Raw genomic sequence first — 16,768 nt, forward strand, 5'->3', positions numbered from 1 at the left:
AGTTGATAAGGTAAATTGGCCACCGTAAAGAGTTTAAAACCTGGCGTTTCGAGTGTTAGCCCTACGTCCATTTGCTCTGACGAAGATAAGTTATCAAGATAACTTCCTTAAGCTGATACATTTCTATTTTCTCGCCACCTGTTTGTAGGATAATGTGTCAAAAACCGTCAGGAGAAGTTAACTACATCCCTTCTAGGAGTTGAAAACCCCAATTGGAATTCATTTATTAACATCTGGCTTGCATAAAGAAGGATATTTGATTGCATCAAAGCCAGCAATAGTTTATTCCATTCATTGCTGACTACAACTGAAGCTTTTTTCTCCAACGGGTGGTGAGCAAAAAAATGCTTTTTCGTTTTCTTTGTTATCGTAGAAAAAGTACAAAAATATTGTTTCTCACGCTTTCTCGTTATAAAACAAAATTATATAGAAGACTAAAAAAAAAATTCATTTCTGAATTCATAAGTGTAAATATTGGTTGCTAAGTGACGAGAACTTATCTTTTCAACGCTTCCATGTTACCGACTTATCTCTAAAAATTGGATGTCAGAAATAGATATTAATGTAAACGATTGTATCAAAGCCTTTACTAATAGCTTATTCCATTTATTGATGACTACAACTGAAGCTTTTTTTTCCAACGGGTGGTGAGCAAAAAAAATGGTTTTTTTTGTTTTCGTTGATATTGTTGGAAAAGTACAAAACTATTGTTTCTCACGCTTTCTCCTTAAAAAAACAACACTATGTACAAGACTAAGAAATAACTCATTTCTGAATTTAAAAGTGTAAATATTGGTTGCCAAGCAACAAGAACCTATCTTTTCAACGCCTCCATGTTACTGACTTATCTCTAAAAATTGGATGACAGAAACAAATATTGAAAAAAAAATGAAAAGCAAATAATTACTTCATTTAATTGCGATCAAATTCCTTTTCGATAACGAGGAACTTATATAAAATTTGCCTCGTTCCCAACCTGTGGTTTAGTAGCTCAACTGGAAGAAGCAACTAACTAGAATCTGAAAAGAAACGGATTCGAAATTCGGACAAACCGAGAAATCTTCAGGCTTCTTTAGTGACATTCCTCACTTGCAGCTCACCTGCAGTGATTAGTTCTTTCCTTGAACTCGACTTATCTATGAATTTAATTACGACTGTTGGTCACCTTCATCGTGTCAGTCATTCAACAAAAAATTTCAATGTTTGATTCTACAATTTTATGGTTCCTTAACAGTATTGCGAAGTCGATCGTTAATTGTTTCCTTTCTCTTATGCGGCAACCTGCGGTTGTTCAGCTTTGCGGCGTTCTTCATGGCAGGACTGGGTTTCTTTGCTGTAGGTCGCGTCAGTTGCATGTATGACTCTCTCTGGCTAAGTTCTCTGTATCCTGCTTCATCTCGGTTGTTTGTGGTGTGATGATCTTGGGGACCTGTGGTACTTTGGTACGCCGCGGAATCTGTCGTTTGATTTCCTCCTATTTCTTCATAGAGGAATTCCACCTCGTTTACTGAGGGAACACCCCCTCGAGGAATACCCCCTCGAGGAAGGCAGCTGGCGTTTTTCGAGTCTACGTTTGCTTGTTCTGTTTCATTGCAAGCTTTTGCATACGATGGTGGCCTGAGATTATCGATCTCTTCGTATAAATCCTCCCCTTCTGGATCTACTGGGTCCGTTTCTTCGTCTACTGAGTAAATATCCTCTTCAAAAGAAGGCTCTTGACTCTCGGTGTTCAAAGGGGAGTTACCATCTTTTGAAGAAGGCTCATTTGCGCACGCTCCATGGCAAGGATCACGAGATCGTTCTTCAATATCTTCATAGAATTCTTGGCCTTCTTCTGAGATGTCATCGTATGTTTCTGCCTCTTCCTGTTCCTCCTCACCTACCACCAGGGTGTTGACGGTACTTATATTTTGATGACGGATATTGTCGATGTCATCATAAAGCTCTTCTTCTTCTGTATGATACGGAATTTTCTTGATACCGAAATTCTTTACATTTTGGTACCGAGGTTCAGTGGAAGGAGTGTTGGAATCTGTCGGACTCTCTGCCATTTTCCCTTCAAAATCATAGTCGGATAGACTGGTGGGTGAAATGTCTTCATAGCATTCATCCTCTATCACATCTGAAGACGTTTTGGAGCACTTTTCCACTGGTAGATCATCATAAAATTCTTCGGCCACTCGATTGATGGCATTTTCTTGAACATATCTGTAATCGTGTTCTGAAAGCTTATAACCGTCGTTGCACATCTGCTCTATAATTTCTTTAAGACAGTTCTTGTCTTGGTTGGTGATGTGACAGGCATTTTCAGGCTGAGTGATTGATGAATCAGGCCATTCGCTCTTTTCATGGCGCTCTTTCCACAATGACATTAGCCAAGAGTTCATTGGTTGCCTATAAGAAACGAGATGTTTGATTGTGAGAGGTAAATCAATTAAAAAAATCCATTAAAAAATCTTGCAGGGTCAGACCCACTTATCAATAAAAGCCTTCTGATATCGCCAAATGGTTGCCTTCTATTTTAGGCTTAAAACAACTTTCAAAGTCTAAAAACTCCAATAATTCGCAAATTAGGTATCTATCTTTTCCCGTTATCATTGATTTCCTTCATTCCTTGAGTTAGTTTGGTATATAAAGTGAAGTCAGAAAAATTGGTGGAATACTTCGGTATAAGTCTTTTACCGAGCCACACCTTGCCAATGCCTCCTCGGAGAGTGACTCTAACTACAGCCAGTTCAAATGGAAAACTTAGGGACATAGTTAGGTACTGTCAAACTTCCGTTTCTCAAAAATCTTACTGATTTACAAACATTCGTGTGTAATTGTGTGGTTACCTTGTAGTGAGGCAGTCAAAGATAGCGATGAACGGAGGCCGTTGTACCGGGTCGAATGCCCAGCATTGATGCATCACGATATACACCCAATCGGGGCAATTGTCTGGTGGTGATAGTGGCCCAACGTTTCTGATCTGATGGATAACCTGAGATGAAGATACTCAATTATATCAATTTTATTGAAGCGATAGCCTTGTTAAAGACTTATTCTTAATGCATACAATTCGATTTCAAGTTGAAATTGTCCTTTAAACGCTGTTTCCGTTATATTTGGGCCTTTGCCTTCGCCTTTCCCATAGTGTGATTCGTTGTAAGGGAAAAGGGGGAAGGGTGGGGGGGGGGTTGAAATCGCACTTTTTAGCTCATGGTTTGCCTAAATCTCCTTTCTGCTTCTTCCCTCCCCCTTTTTTATTTTGAATCCTGGTTCTAGTCCCAGAAATCCAAATACCTTTTCCTAAGGCACGTCATATTCCCATTTAACCGTTTCGAGGCTCATAAGGTTGGAGAATAACCAGCGAGGGACAACTAAATTTAGACACGAACAAAGTGAGAAAAAAATTGATCGAATCCACCAGCTAAGTGAGATCGTAAAGTTTTCAGCAAACAAACCTCCTCGGCAGCATGGTTACAGTAAGGCACCGAGTATTCCTTAAACTCCTGGCCTGTTGCAAAGGCAGTGTACAGTTCCCAACCAAGGACCGCAAAAGCCCAAACATCACTAGCATGAGTATAATTGCCGTCTTGGATCACTTCGGGTGCGCTCCTGTTGAGGTAAAGAGTGTAAGTGACAAATAAGCTGAAGCTGTCAACGTGCTATCGATAAAATATCTCTCGAAATAAGAATAATAGCGAAAAGGCAGATTTGCAGAATTTCAAATGACTTTCCACGCACGAAATTAGTTAATAAAATGCACTGTAAACCCACAAATCAAATGGCTAGCCTAAATTATTTCTTTAAATTCAAAATTAACTGAACTTTAAACCGACTACACTGATATCTACCTCCATTTTCTATTTATTGACAACTCAGCGCTGTGTTGCCGGATTAAGTGAGATATGTTATTGATGACCGTTGATGATTGACAAGCGAACCCTGGATTCCACCAGGGAGCCCCCTGATATAAAACGCTAGTTGCCTGGGTTGTCAAAAAGTTTTCAACAAGTGATAGCATTCGTGAAGGATTTTTCTTGTTAGATAACTATTCCTTCTCTCTGAGTACTGAATGAAAAACGGGAGACAAAGAGAGGAAACTTATCAAGGTAAATCTTGTGCGAGGTTTCGCCAGAATTGTCAAGTTATTTTGTTAGTACGGAACAGGTTCTCGAGTGAACTTCGCATCAGTCAATTCAGTTTGAATAACAAGAAGACAATTTTGCGGGTTTTTAAGTTTTCATTGTTCACATTTCCTTAAGATGTTAGGGAAAGTGAAGCATGTAAGGCTGTTTTGTCATTCAGTAAGGCGTATATAAGATTCTGGTGCGGCAACGGCAAAATACACTCAATCTTATCGATGCAACTTTGCTTTGTACAGGCAATTATTTTGGCGAAACCAAGTTATCTTTTGTATTGTTAAAAATTCGAAAAATAACGCGAGTTACTTTGATTCTGACTTTTATCAAACACGGTTTTTTTTTTGTCGTTTCTACTGTTTACTACAAAGCAGAATGTATTTCCAATTAAAATTCAAAATATTCTGATGCGAAAACAACTCTGTAAATGTCTGAGGGCCAAGCTCGTGCAAAATGAAATAGACAAGAACTTATTATTCAGGTTAAACGCCTCGCGCAAAGAATCTGGAGCACTCATGCATGAGGTTACCTCTGAGATTTAGAATTTAACGTTCAATTCATAGCGGATTATTATTATTCCCTTTATTATGCTTAACTTGGTCCAACTTGCTTGCTACAGTTCATGAATACCGCGCGCTGAAAATTGAATTTTTATTTTCAGCATAGTACGACTTGATGTCTTGTACCTATTTCGTTGTCTCGTTGTGAGCTACTTACCAGCGGGTTGCATCAGGTGGCATATTACGCTGAACTACACATGAGGCAGAAGTGTTGTCGTAAGCCCTTTTTGGTAAAAGCAAGGAGCGACCCAAACGGGTTACTTGAACCTGGAATGGATCATGAAGTCTCTTGTGAGTAAAAGACAAATTCTTTCAACATTGTTTTTAAATTTAACATTTTTAGTAATTCCTTGATACATTTTATTAGTTTTTGCTAAATTCACCTCATGATAACTATAGCTGAAAATGCAGTATCAAAAAATTTTGAAAAAATTTTCTCACTGTTTATATGGAGAAAACCAAAAATCACAGGCACAAAACAACACAAGGGAGTACATTTCAAACAAGAGGATGAAGCAGTTTGCCATCATCAAGAAAATTCTTTACTGACCTTAGCAAACAAATAAACAAACAAGCAAAGAAAGAAAAAACAAATCAAAATAACATGAAATATGCAAAGCCACCAAAAACCCAAGAGTACATCTATTGCAGAATTACAGTCCCTTTAATGCCTGTAATAAATTAAGAAATTTTATCGCTTTCTTGTATAGCAAAGAAACAACTAAACAGAAAAAAATACAAAAATCAAGCGAACAAAACCAAACTAAACCAAACTTGCATATCACTTAAAATATTGGTGTCACATTCATTCCATATCTGCTAAAATTTTTTGGAAACTACGTGGTTGCGTTACTAGCACATTACCAGAACAATTGATTAAACTAGTAACCCTGGTTATTTTAGATTTTCTGTCACCAGACCCCTCTCACCTTGTTCGGAGCTATTACATTGACATATTCGGCTCGTAGATCTCCATGAACAATGTGATTTGAATGGAGAAAATGCAGGGCAGAGGTCACTTGTGATAGGAACGTAACAATGTCACCAAGCTGGCATTGTTTGCTCAGAACATAATCTTTGAGGTTTCCGAAAGGAGCCTCTGGCGATATCTGTCAAGAAAGGGATTCTTGGAAAATTAGAGAATGCATCCTCCCCTAGTAATGACCACGATATTCTGGGATGGTATTAACTATTTGTTATTCATGAAAGTTTGTTACTTGAAGTGCCTCTGGACGTAGTTTGGAGGCATTCGAATACTTATAATGTGTATCAGTTCTAATGTAATTGATATCCGGCTTAGCACTAAGAATTCCTTCTTCTAAAGGTACAGTTCTCAGCTGCATATCCAGCCTATAGGCCTCTAGCCTATAATTTGTTTCCACCCGCTTGATTGTTAAAATATGACCCTTGCAAGAGTTGAAATAAAAATCGAACTTTCTTAAGGAACAGGCTTACAACAAGTCTAAAGTTTTTAATGTATTTGATATTCTGATTGAGCCGAAGTATGCCTTATTCTATGGGTACAATCACCACGGATATGCACGTGAGTCTCGTTAATCGTTTCTATTGCCGTCCAGCTATTATTTGCCATGCAACCGTTTAACACTTGGAGGAATATCCCTTAATTTTGTGCTCTCTCTCTCGGTTAAACTAAACTAATAATTCATGCACGTGTAACTTACCATCTCCACAACTGGATGATGAGAATCCAAGTTGTCTATTTTCAATATCCTAACAAGATCTGGCGGAGTGTTCAGTTTGAGCAGTCTTCTCAAATGATTTTTGTCTGCATTTGTAATCTTCTCCATCACCAAAGTACCATCCTAATAAATAGGCAACACTCTAAGCATACGTAAACTAAACTGTCACACATATAAACACCGAATGCAAGGACTCATTACCTTCTCATTTACTCTTCTATTTACCCAAGAATGGTAATAAGATTCCTTTCATTGCTCTTTACTGGTTTTAAAAAATATTATCTAACAATTAATACAACTTATTATTAATTATATGTATTAGAGAAGAACCGTGTAGAGATACATTCATAAATGTAAATGTGAGTGCTGTGAATACATTAATCCCAGTCCTCTTTTAAGAGTAATAGGTTTTTCATATTATTACTCTGTTTTCACAATACTATTTGTTATAGAGCAAGATAGTTAATTTTGACTTTAAACTTCGTCTTAAGAAAGATGTTCTCCGTTTTGTCACGAGCGTGAGGCACATCTGCTACATTTAAAGAGTGTTTCTCTTAAGACAATTTCGAAAAGATCCCACTAACCTTTTCGTCAACATATCTTGTGGGTGCATCATCACCTTTTTTATCTGACTGGCAAGATGTCTGAAGAGAAGAAGTAATGACTCGTTAAAGCTGTAGAGAACTAACAAACTGCACGCACCAGTATCGGTGAGATTAGAGAAGTTTCATTACAAAGGTTTTAAATCAAAACAATTTATTTTAGGACGTCAAAAAGGGCTTATGTGCTTATTCAAAACGCTCGTCCACAGCCTGTTGATCTAAACGCGTTTTATAGCTCATTGACTGCGTCCTTATGGTTCACATCAGTAATCCTCGGTATATTTAGATGTTAATGCAGTTGAGATGATTGTCCATTCTGACTCTAAGGTCGAACACTTGCACAGCTATTAATTTGGCCTTTCATAGTCAAACCTAAGAGAATCGCCAACGGGGGTCCAAAGGCATATTCAAACATAATCTAGTCAGCTAAGTTCTCTTTCTCGTGGAGGGGAGAACTGTTACACTATTTACTCCCTTTTTCGCGAGAAATTCTGCCAAGCCAATGTTAAATGTATCGGGCTAGGCTTCTACTACATAAATGCTACCAGAGATTAATTGAAAGGAATAATTCACATCGAGTGGGTTTATGCTGCCTTGGATGCGACCTTAACAATTTGCTCATGTACGACCTAGACCATTGGAAGGAAGATGATAAATAGCGCGTAAACTTTTGAGGAGGCGCACCGCGTACAAACTTACGGACGATTGTGCCTTGCGAATGGGTCAGAGACAAAGTTATAACTTGACATGTGCCCTCCGTGTACAAAAAATGGTTTGAAAACTAGCATCGTGGTTGGGGACTTACGTAATCGATGCAAGTCTCCAGCGGTGGTGGATCATCTCTTGGTTTCTCTTCTGTTAGGGAATGAAAATGGAACATTTATTTTTGGTAAAAAAAAAAAATACAAACCTGAATATGAGATACTGTTGTGCAGTCTTAGTTGATTTATAAGAATAATGCTTTCATGCCTAAAACTAAGTTTCCATTTATTTCCTCCGGCAGTGATCCTATGAAACTAATTGTTTATACAGAAGAAATAATTACCTGATTCTGGATCCATTGCGACATCAAGCACTTTTTCCAATCTTTCTTTTAAACTGGCAAGTGCAATCCTTTTTGATCTGTGCCGTTCCCAACACCGCGTCATTAACGTAAATTCTTCATCTTGGAAACACGACTCACGGGCTGGTACACCGTTATTGTATGCGACCTGCCAAATAAAGTTCCTGTTACTAACGTGACTGGTCTATATTTTAGCTTCATCTAGATTGAGTGCAGTCCTGAGGTAGTACAACACTTTGGAAGTTTAAGCGGTGGGAGGGTTCCTAGCGAAATATGACTAAACCCTCCTGAGCTATTAGCTACTGTTCCCCTTTGCTTCTGTGCTTTCATCTCTTCAGTGTGTGCTCTATTACTTGATAGGTGAGCTTTTCTCATCTTTAACACAAATTAAAGCATTTACATGTTTAGCAACATCTTTATCGCTCTGAATGTTTCTGTATGGGCGGCATCCATATGTGAAAACCTCGTACATTAGCACACCAAAGGCCCAAACATCAGAGGCAGTGCTATAGCTCTTTTTTAAAATACACTCTGGTGCTTTCCACCTCACAGATTCCTCTCCATCATCATGGCATACAACATCCAGGCAACAGTCATCGGACGAACAGTAGTCGTACATTTCGTCGTCATTTCGATCTAAATAAAAAACTACAAATGTCATTTCAAGTTCATAAATTTCAGGTTAATCGTACTATTGGTAATGTGAAGCTTAAACTCTGAGTGCAACTCTTGTCTACTATTTCAGGAGCTTAACTGCGGTATCATAAAGCGACTTATCCCTAGTCAGTCTAGGTTGAATCATAGTATATCGCAAGTAATTGACTGAGAGATTCCTATTAAATTTGCATCGATAATATTCAGGAATTCTGAGCAGAGGGATGGTTTCTTCAAATAAAAAACTCAGTGGAAAACCACATTACTCCATTATAACATTCTTCATTGTAAAATTTTGTGGAAAACATTCAAATCTGGTTTGAACATGGTCCAAGGTCACATTTTAGGCATTGCTTGTTCAGCTTTGTTCAAGAATCAAAGTGCTCTGTGAGCAAACTCGTGAATTGACGTATGATTTTTTAGATTATGTTTAATGTTATCTGGTTTATGGAATTTTGTGGTTGATTGTCATATCTAGAGTACGAGCAGTAGTTCAGTGTTCGCTAATGTAGCAAAGAAACAAAGTAACGTTGGGATAAGAAGGCATTACAATTGAAATGATCATGCTATTACATTTGACAAGGGTGGATGATGTCGTGTTTTAAACGTCTATCATTTTTGTTTCTGGTTCAAAAGAAAAGGTTGGAAGTAAATGTGGGTGAAAAGTGAAATTTACTGTCTTTCATTGTAAATATTAGAAAATAAAGGCAATATTGTCTAATGAAAACATTAACGATTCCCTCTTTATCAAATGAGAAAAAAGGGGACGAGTTTTGAGTGATATAACTAAGCCAAGCCTGCCACCGTCATCTTGGATCTCCGCCTGGGTAGATTTAAGTCACGTGCTAGGCAACGTATAATCAATAACAAGATAGAATTTCATTTCAGGCCTATTTATCAATTTTGTGGTGTGTAACTTTCGCATTTTAGTACGTTGTATGTATGTTGAATCTTCAAATTGTCTTGAAACTTAAAAGAAAATTGTTCTTTAAAAATTCACTGAAAATCGGTAGCTAAAATTGTTTGTTTAGGTGTTATTTGATTTTCGTGTTAACTTGTAATTTCGTCAGTCGTCGGCATCTTCTGTTGCTTCACACAGGAAAAATACACGCGACGAAACGTAATGATCAATTTTGTCCTCAATCTCACAGAAAAAGCTTTTGAAAATCTGTAAACTCCGAGCGCTTCGCAGAAAGTGATATTTTCTATGAATCTTCGGATTGTTTTCAAGTTCAAGGACTGTAAATTAAATTATGAAAAACGAAGGTTGTTCTGTCATTTCAGTGTGAATCCTTGCATGCCTGCCAGTCGCTGGCGCCGCTTGTTGAAACTAAAACGAAAAAAGAAACTCTTTTAAGATTATCATTGGCTTCTTTTTCACCCCACCACTATTCTTAGCAACAAAGGTCGCCATTTCGTCTGTTTATTGCTCGCCAAAAACTATCAAATGCACTCAAAAGCCTAAAATCTAAAAAAAGTTTACAGGAATCGACCAATCGAGTGAGCGAATGCCATTCCCCACATCGTATCTATAACTCGCTCTTGCGCATGCGCGCAATTCACGAGTTAAAAAGGAAGCCTAGCGAAAATGTACTCTTTTCATAGGTGATCTGGATCGCCGAACAAACCACTAGCCGCAGAACTATCAACTATAAATTTGTTTGTTATGGCTTACCTTCCTCAGCGTATCCTTTTTGAAGTTGTCGTAATGCATGCATGCCACTTAACTTGCATCTACAATTATCTCCCACGAGGATGTTCTCAGCCATCACAGCGCGATGTACCAGACCGCGATTCTCCAGAAAGAGAAGAGCTTCAATTACGTCAAGGAGCATCTTAAGTAAGATACGCGTCGGTAGGAGTTCATCGTCCCATCGTGAAGCTTGAACGAAGCGAAGCAGGTTGCCTTCTTTTTCGAATTCTGTGATGACGTGATAAGGCAGACTCTTGGTGTTACAGCCGAGTAGAACAGCAATGTTTGGATGATTAAAGCAGCGCAGGCGACGTAGGTTGTAGGCCTCAGAAATGATCTTTTCTCTCTTTCCTGAATGGTCGGGGGATTCACTCTCCAAGATATCTTGTTTTGTGACATTACAAATTTTCACGATCACTTCATTCCGTTGAAACATACCACGCTTGACAAAATACTTCTGTCCTTGGCTGATTGTCGGCTTATTGATTTCTAGTGTCTGATTTCGGTAGCGATTCGTAAGATGTTGAACGTGGAGTTCCTCAGGAAGGGGCTGTTGTAAACTTCGATTTTCAAGGAGGTGGCCGGCAAAAAGCGTCTTTGTGATATGATCGGGATTGAATAGCATTTCAGACGACAAACTTTCGAGGATGACTCTGCACTCTGGTTTCTTCTTAAGCCTTTTGTCCCTCAAAAGATTTATCATACAGCCTCCGGCCTCGATTCGTAATTCTTGATTAAAAAAATACAATGGTGTAAGTATAAATATGTTCAGAGACGAATATACCAAAAAGTTGCTTAAATAATTAAAACTGTATAAGACTAAAAATGTATCAGTTTTGATTGGGTGAATACCTTTCGTCATGTTGTTCATTGCAATATCTGATAATAGAGAGCCTGCTAATAAGCAAAACCTCCAATCATCTCCTCCACCTCCCTCTTGATACGCTTCGACTATACGCCTAAGAAGAATTAAAGCTTGCCTTTCGATGCACATTTCTGGAGTAGGGCGTTCACTATGCACCTGAAATGATAAGGTGATTTATCACAATCTTTTCATTCAGAGACACAGAACAATTAAAACGGACAGGGAGCAAGATGGACCGCGGAACGACGGAAGCACTGACAGACAGAAAAAGAGACATACAGACGAATGCAGCGAAGTACGGTCGAATACAAGAACAAGCATGCAGCCGTCTACAGAAAAACGCACCTTTCCGTGAAGATAACACAGGACGCAGTGCAGGTCAAACCATTCTCCCGTTTTTAATTTTTTTACAATTTTCTTGAGTTTCTCAGGAAACTCCTTCGTAACATCAGATTCCTGGTTTTCTAGCAAAGAAAGGCAGGTGTCGAGACAGTCGCCCAAGTTTGTCGCAGTCGCCTTGCCGGACCCCTTCAGCAAGTAGGAGATTGCCCCCTGGATGAACTCCATGGAATAGCGGAAGTAATTCTTCTTTTTGTAGCGGATTTGGGTGCAGTAGTGTTTCAGGTCTTGTTGCAGTTTTTTTAAACCGTCTTTGAAGTCAACCGTGGAAAAACCTGTCTGAATTTGGTAAATGCATATCAGGGACAGAATGCGCTTGTAAACAGACAGTCTTACTTCGCGCGCGGAGTCTGCTTCCTCTTTGAAGACCGCGTCTGGTGAGATAATGGAAGACCTCACAATTTTCTCCACTTTTAGTAAGCTCTCCTTGCAACTGTCCAGGTTATCTCTAAAGAGCAGATACTGAAGCTGCTGCAAGGCATGCCTTACAACTTCACTGCAGCTTCTGCAACTGCTTAGTTTGGCTAGGATCACGTACGCGTCCATTTTCTGTGAAGACGATTTCCCCCAGGATTCTTCAAGATAAGGCAAGACCTGTAGTAGTATGACCTCTTCCATTTCTTTCTTCAGCTTTCCACCTGAACTTTCAAATTCTTTCAGAGATTTATCAACATCTTGTAGAAATGATTCTTTGGACAAAGTTTCATCTACGGGATCTAATTTAAACGAAAATAAAAATGTATGTATTCTAAACGGTAAATTGGCATACTTGTACTTTTTTTATCAAATATAATGAGGCTCTTACAGCCGATAATAACCCAAAATATCGGTAGGATCATCATTATCACTATAATAGACTTCATTAGACATAAATAAAAGAAAATGAGGGTCGCAAAGAAAGAAAATTAAGAGACAACGTTGGGGTGATTTGGTTTCAGCTTTTTATTACGACCTAATAACATTTTCTCACTGGACAGTGCCCTGCGATAACGAGATTCTGAAATCTCGTCTATAGAACGTTTAAAGGATTCCTACATTATGTGTACCTAGTAAGGCTTATTTCGAATTTTACCTTGCATTCTGTGGATAAATTTAATTGGCTTTGGCGTCCATTTTGAGCCGAAGTTCTGCTGATAATATTCTTCTGTGACCCTGGGAAGGCAATAACTGCCCGAGTTACTCTCAGACGAAAAAGATTTTCTTCCTGGTCTGGCCCTTTCGTATGCGTACGTATCCTGATACGCTTGCTCTTCTCGCTCCATGTTAGCATTTCTTGAACCTCCTTGTCTCACGTTCGCATCTCGTGGAGGAAGAGGAATATCCCCTATAGAGAAATTTGGAAATGAAAAAAAATCTAAATTCAAGTTTTTACGAGTTTATTCCATTTTCGGTCTAGTCATTTGCCTGCGGACCTTAATACCTATATCTTTTTAACTCAGAGAGCTTTCATAAGTAAGAATATCAGCTTTCTACTTCAACTTCAACAATTATTTCAGATTAACATCAGTTTTGATGTAAATGGTGAGTCGTATTCAGTGTTATTCGAGGCAGGTATCAGTTTTAATGTACAGGGTGAATGTATATAGTCTTTAGTGCTAGTCGACCTGGTACCAGTTTTAATGAACAGAGCAAAAAGTACATAGTATACAGTACTTGTCGGGGCTGGTACTCCGAAATGATATATAAGCTTATTAAATGGCTATCATCATTTCATGCGATCATTTTAAACCTGAAAGAATTGCTGAAAATTTATAGGTAACAATTTTTTTCCGGTAGAAGTCTGTAGATTTATAGTTGTAGTGTGACCACTAAATTAACATTAGGAAATAAGCACCGTATCGAATCATGTGTAATTCATATTCATACTCCACGAAGCCTCCTATGTTTCAGTTTTGTTGGTGCCAGAATGATACGTGAGCATTTATGCAAAAGCTTTATTTTACGACTGCATTCATGCCCCTTGTGATCTGTGCACCCCTCTATCGTTAAAGTAGAGTAAGTGATACTGTCTCAACTTGAACATGGTAAATTAAATTTCAGCTAATTACTTCTACCAGCAAGTTTGATAATGACAGTCGCATGTTAAGTGATTCAAATACCTCTTGATGGACGTGATGAAACATTATTGACTTGAGCTCCTGGTCGCACAGCTGTGGCGCTATTCCCTGATATCTTTGTGACGTCGTTAACATAAACGGTGTTTACAAGAGCTGTCTGCCTGAATACTGAAATAATTGATAAACAGTTTTTCAAATTTGCAGGGATGAAAGAACGCCAAAGAATGGTTCTCAGAGCGCAAGTTAACTATCTAATCTGGAATAATTTGCGCTTCGTCTATTCATGCTCCAATCACACCAGCATTCGGCGTACTTAATTCAGAACTGCATACGACAGTTATCTAATGCATGTAATTTAATAGGACGTATTTCGCGGAAATTGTCCTGTGGAAAAGAGCAAGAAGTCCGAAGGCAAAAACCCTTCTTCACCTCCATCCCCCCCACTCTATTGATAACTCGCTTTCCTTGCTATACATTGCATCGGACCCAAGACTCTATCAGAGATCATTTCAATTCTATATTTACATCTGCACATTTCCCGCACTAGTGATTAACTGTTGCATGTGTTTTAGCGTACTTAAAATCGACTTCCTCTCTTTAGGTTTGATACTTCATTGGCCTAATATGCCGTCAGGTCACGTAATTCAAGGAACATCAAATCGGGAATTAGAATTGACAGTAACTGGTCGAAATTGTAGAAAACTTGAAAGAAGTCAAGAGACCCCCTAAAACTTACGGATGGGCAAAATTTGAGAGGATTAAGACAGCTTGCATTACTTAAATCAAACATTGTTGGCAAGCCCCTTTCTCCAATTCAAGCGCTATTTTGAAGACTCAAAATCATCCTTGTCTGTGATTTGGTTGTTATTTTTCTCATTAATTACGGCGAGTTTACATTTGAGAACTCGCAATTAAAGGAATTTAACCGAGGTACCTCGAACACGTCTTAATCGGCGTCAGAATTTTTAGTGCAGTTGTGGATCTGTTCAGGGTGTAATTAGTAATCATAGAAACGCATCTTTGCGTTACACACAAACAGAAGAATGAATTAGGCTTCATGACAACATTCTAGGAAACGATACCAAGTAGGAGTAAACAATCGGAAAAACTTCCCATCCAGCTTCGTGGTTTTCGTGGTTAAAGTAGAAATAACTTTCTCTTCATTTACATGTTGTTTACCTGTTGCTGAGTGTACCAAAAGTCACGGATCGGTTAACACTAAAATAGGACATCAGAGGAAACTCATGAAAAACGATATCTCAAAGTTTGACTGCGCCGATACATCTATATGATGATCTTTCCGATAATAAAATCATTTCCTTTAAGGCTAAATTTGTGAAGTACATAAATTCTAGAATTAAAATTGTAGAATTGTACCCTAATTTAAACCACTGATTATCCGGTGAAACTCGCCAATCAGATTATCGTCGTTTGCTGAGCAATGCATCTGCTTTTTTTTTTAGTTTTCTTTTAAAATCACCGATAGCCGTAGATTCCAGACAAATTCAAAGAGGCAATGGTTGACTTTATTCGAAATTTATTACTTAATAACTCATTCTAATTGGCTACACTGATTACGATAGTGACAAGGCTAAATTGGGACTTTTCCCTTGACCCTTGGTCTGAAGGAATGTCGACTGATAAACTTCCTCTTTAGTGTGAAAAAATGCTTACTGTCAGAAACTAAATTGCTTGCATTGCCAGTTTATGATGAAGCAAATGAACACGTTACAACTATTTTTGGCTACTCAGCGGGTCTAACTCCCACTTAACTGATAGGAGGTAGACACAGGCGAAAACTTTAGTGATTTTTAAGCTTAGGTTAAGAAATTTTTTGAGGCAATGCGTGACAAACATATCGTACCATCTTTATTGAAGCGTACAACAAGCGATGAACAAACTATAGAAAAATAAAGAAAGCATAAGTTCTCGCTTATTTCTAAACTAAGCTTTATAGACGATCTATCGTAAATTAACTCGTTACCGTGATTTACATTTATTTTCATGATGGTAAAATTAAGTTAAAAGCTTGTGTATGCAGGAACTAGAAGCTCGGTCCCGCACAAACAGATATTTTAGCTGAACACGATATCACGTTTGAGATTGTTCGCTTAGACAAGACTCTTGGAGTCCAAATAAACACTTAGGACTTCCAACGAATTAAAAAAGAAGCTAATGGGCTTGAATGAAAAAGACAGAGAAAATAAATCAATTATTTTGTTTTAGAATAGGAACTTACCGCCGTTTCCCTCCATTATTGATAGGGGCTCCGTCTATTTCGCTTGTGCATAATAGAGTAGCGGAGACTAAATCACTGTTTAAATATCTTATGACTTTCGATTCTCAAGAGAGATGGGATTTTTCCCCCCCTAAGTGTGGGTTTTTTCCCTTCCGTTTCGAAGGGCTTTCCCGCTAAAAGATATCTCGATGACTTAGCAGATTTAGGCAAGCGAAGCAGTCTCTGTGCATATCAGACTAGGAGACCTGGAACATAATTCAATTTCTCTGTGAAGTAATGGTACAAAGCCTAGTGCATAGGAAAGGTTACTTCAAGTAGTAACGAACTCCAACATGTCGTATTCTGGGAATGAGAATGTTTCGCTTTCATATGCCTTTACGTAAGGGACTTTCCCAGCGAAGGCAAGCGGATTACAAAGAGGCTACCGTAATGCATGCATGAGTACCACGGAAATGACGGTAGAAGATTAGTTTGATTGCTTCAGTAGTTATGAGGGATTCGGACCTTCGTTTGTATTGTCGTTGTCTTGTTTTCTGAGAAACTTTGGTTTGCTCTCCTTTCACTTTACAGAGCGTATTTCGAGTAAACAATTCATGGGAAAAACCCCATTTCAATTTAGCTTGTTGACTTAATGGTCAGCCTCTGGCAGATATTTGAGGTGACACTAAGGTTAAAGCTAACAAAGGGATCACAGGGCGTCATTAAAATATAAAACAAAAACAAAAAACTGTCATTTTAATGCTTAGGGAGTTTTTTGGTATTCGTTTATCACATTTTCATTTGCACGAGCAGAAATTTTTCGAATCCGCTGC

General features: G+C 38.4%; 1 protein-coding gene across 1 annotated transcript; it reads right to left on the bottom strand.

The window, feature by feature from the left end:
* Positions 1-195: 195 nt before the first annotated feature.
* LOC113683887 (uncharacterized) lies at positions 196-16,306 on the bottom strand. The gene is made up of 16 exons (XM_089187665.1): positions 15,957-16,306; positions 13,760-13,885; positions 12,733-12,984; positions 11,607-12,376; positions 11,249-11,417; positions 10,379-11,125; positions 8,450-8,685; positions 8,032-8,197; positions 7,792-7,841; positions 6,969-7,028; positions 6,367-6,507; positions 5,614-5,793; positions 4,842-4,951; positions 3,444-3,597; positions 2,835-2,980; positions 196-2,394 (listed from the first exon to the last, which is right to left on the bottom strand). The coding sequence occupies exons 1-16, from the start codon at positions 15,970-15,972 to the stop codon at positions 1,218-1,220; spliced, it is 4,500 nt and encodes a 1,499-aa protein (XP_089043791.1). The 5' UTR covers positions 15,973-16,306; the 3' UTR covers positions 196-1,217.
* Between the last annotated feature and the right edge of the window lie 462 nt (positions 16,307-16,768).

This window comes from Pocillopora damicornis, chromosome 11 (assembly GCF_964200805.1).
Source record: "Pocillopora damicornis chromosome 11, jaPocDami1.2, whole genome shotgun sequence".
NCBI classification, from domain to species: Eukaryota; Metazoa; Cnidaria; class Anthozoa; order Scleractinia; family Pocilloporidae; genus Pocillopora; species Pocillopora damicornis.

What these genes read in the sequence shown, in the direction of transcription:
- LOC113683887 (XM_089187665.1), bottom strand. An exon ending in TTCATCACGTCCATCAAGAG is followed by an intron (nt 12,985 to 13,759) that starts GTATTTGAATCA and finishes ATTTCTCTATAG; the next exon opens with GGGATATTCCTCTTCCTCCA. An exon ending in GTAACCATGCTGCCGAGGAG is followed by an intron (nt 2,981 to 3,443) that starts GTTTGTTTGCTG and finishes TCTTCATCTCAG; the next exon opens with GTTATCCATCAGATCAGAAA.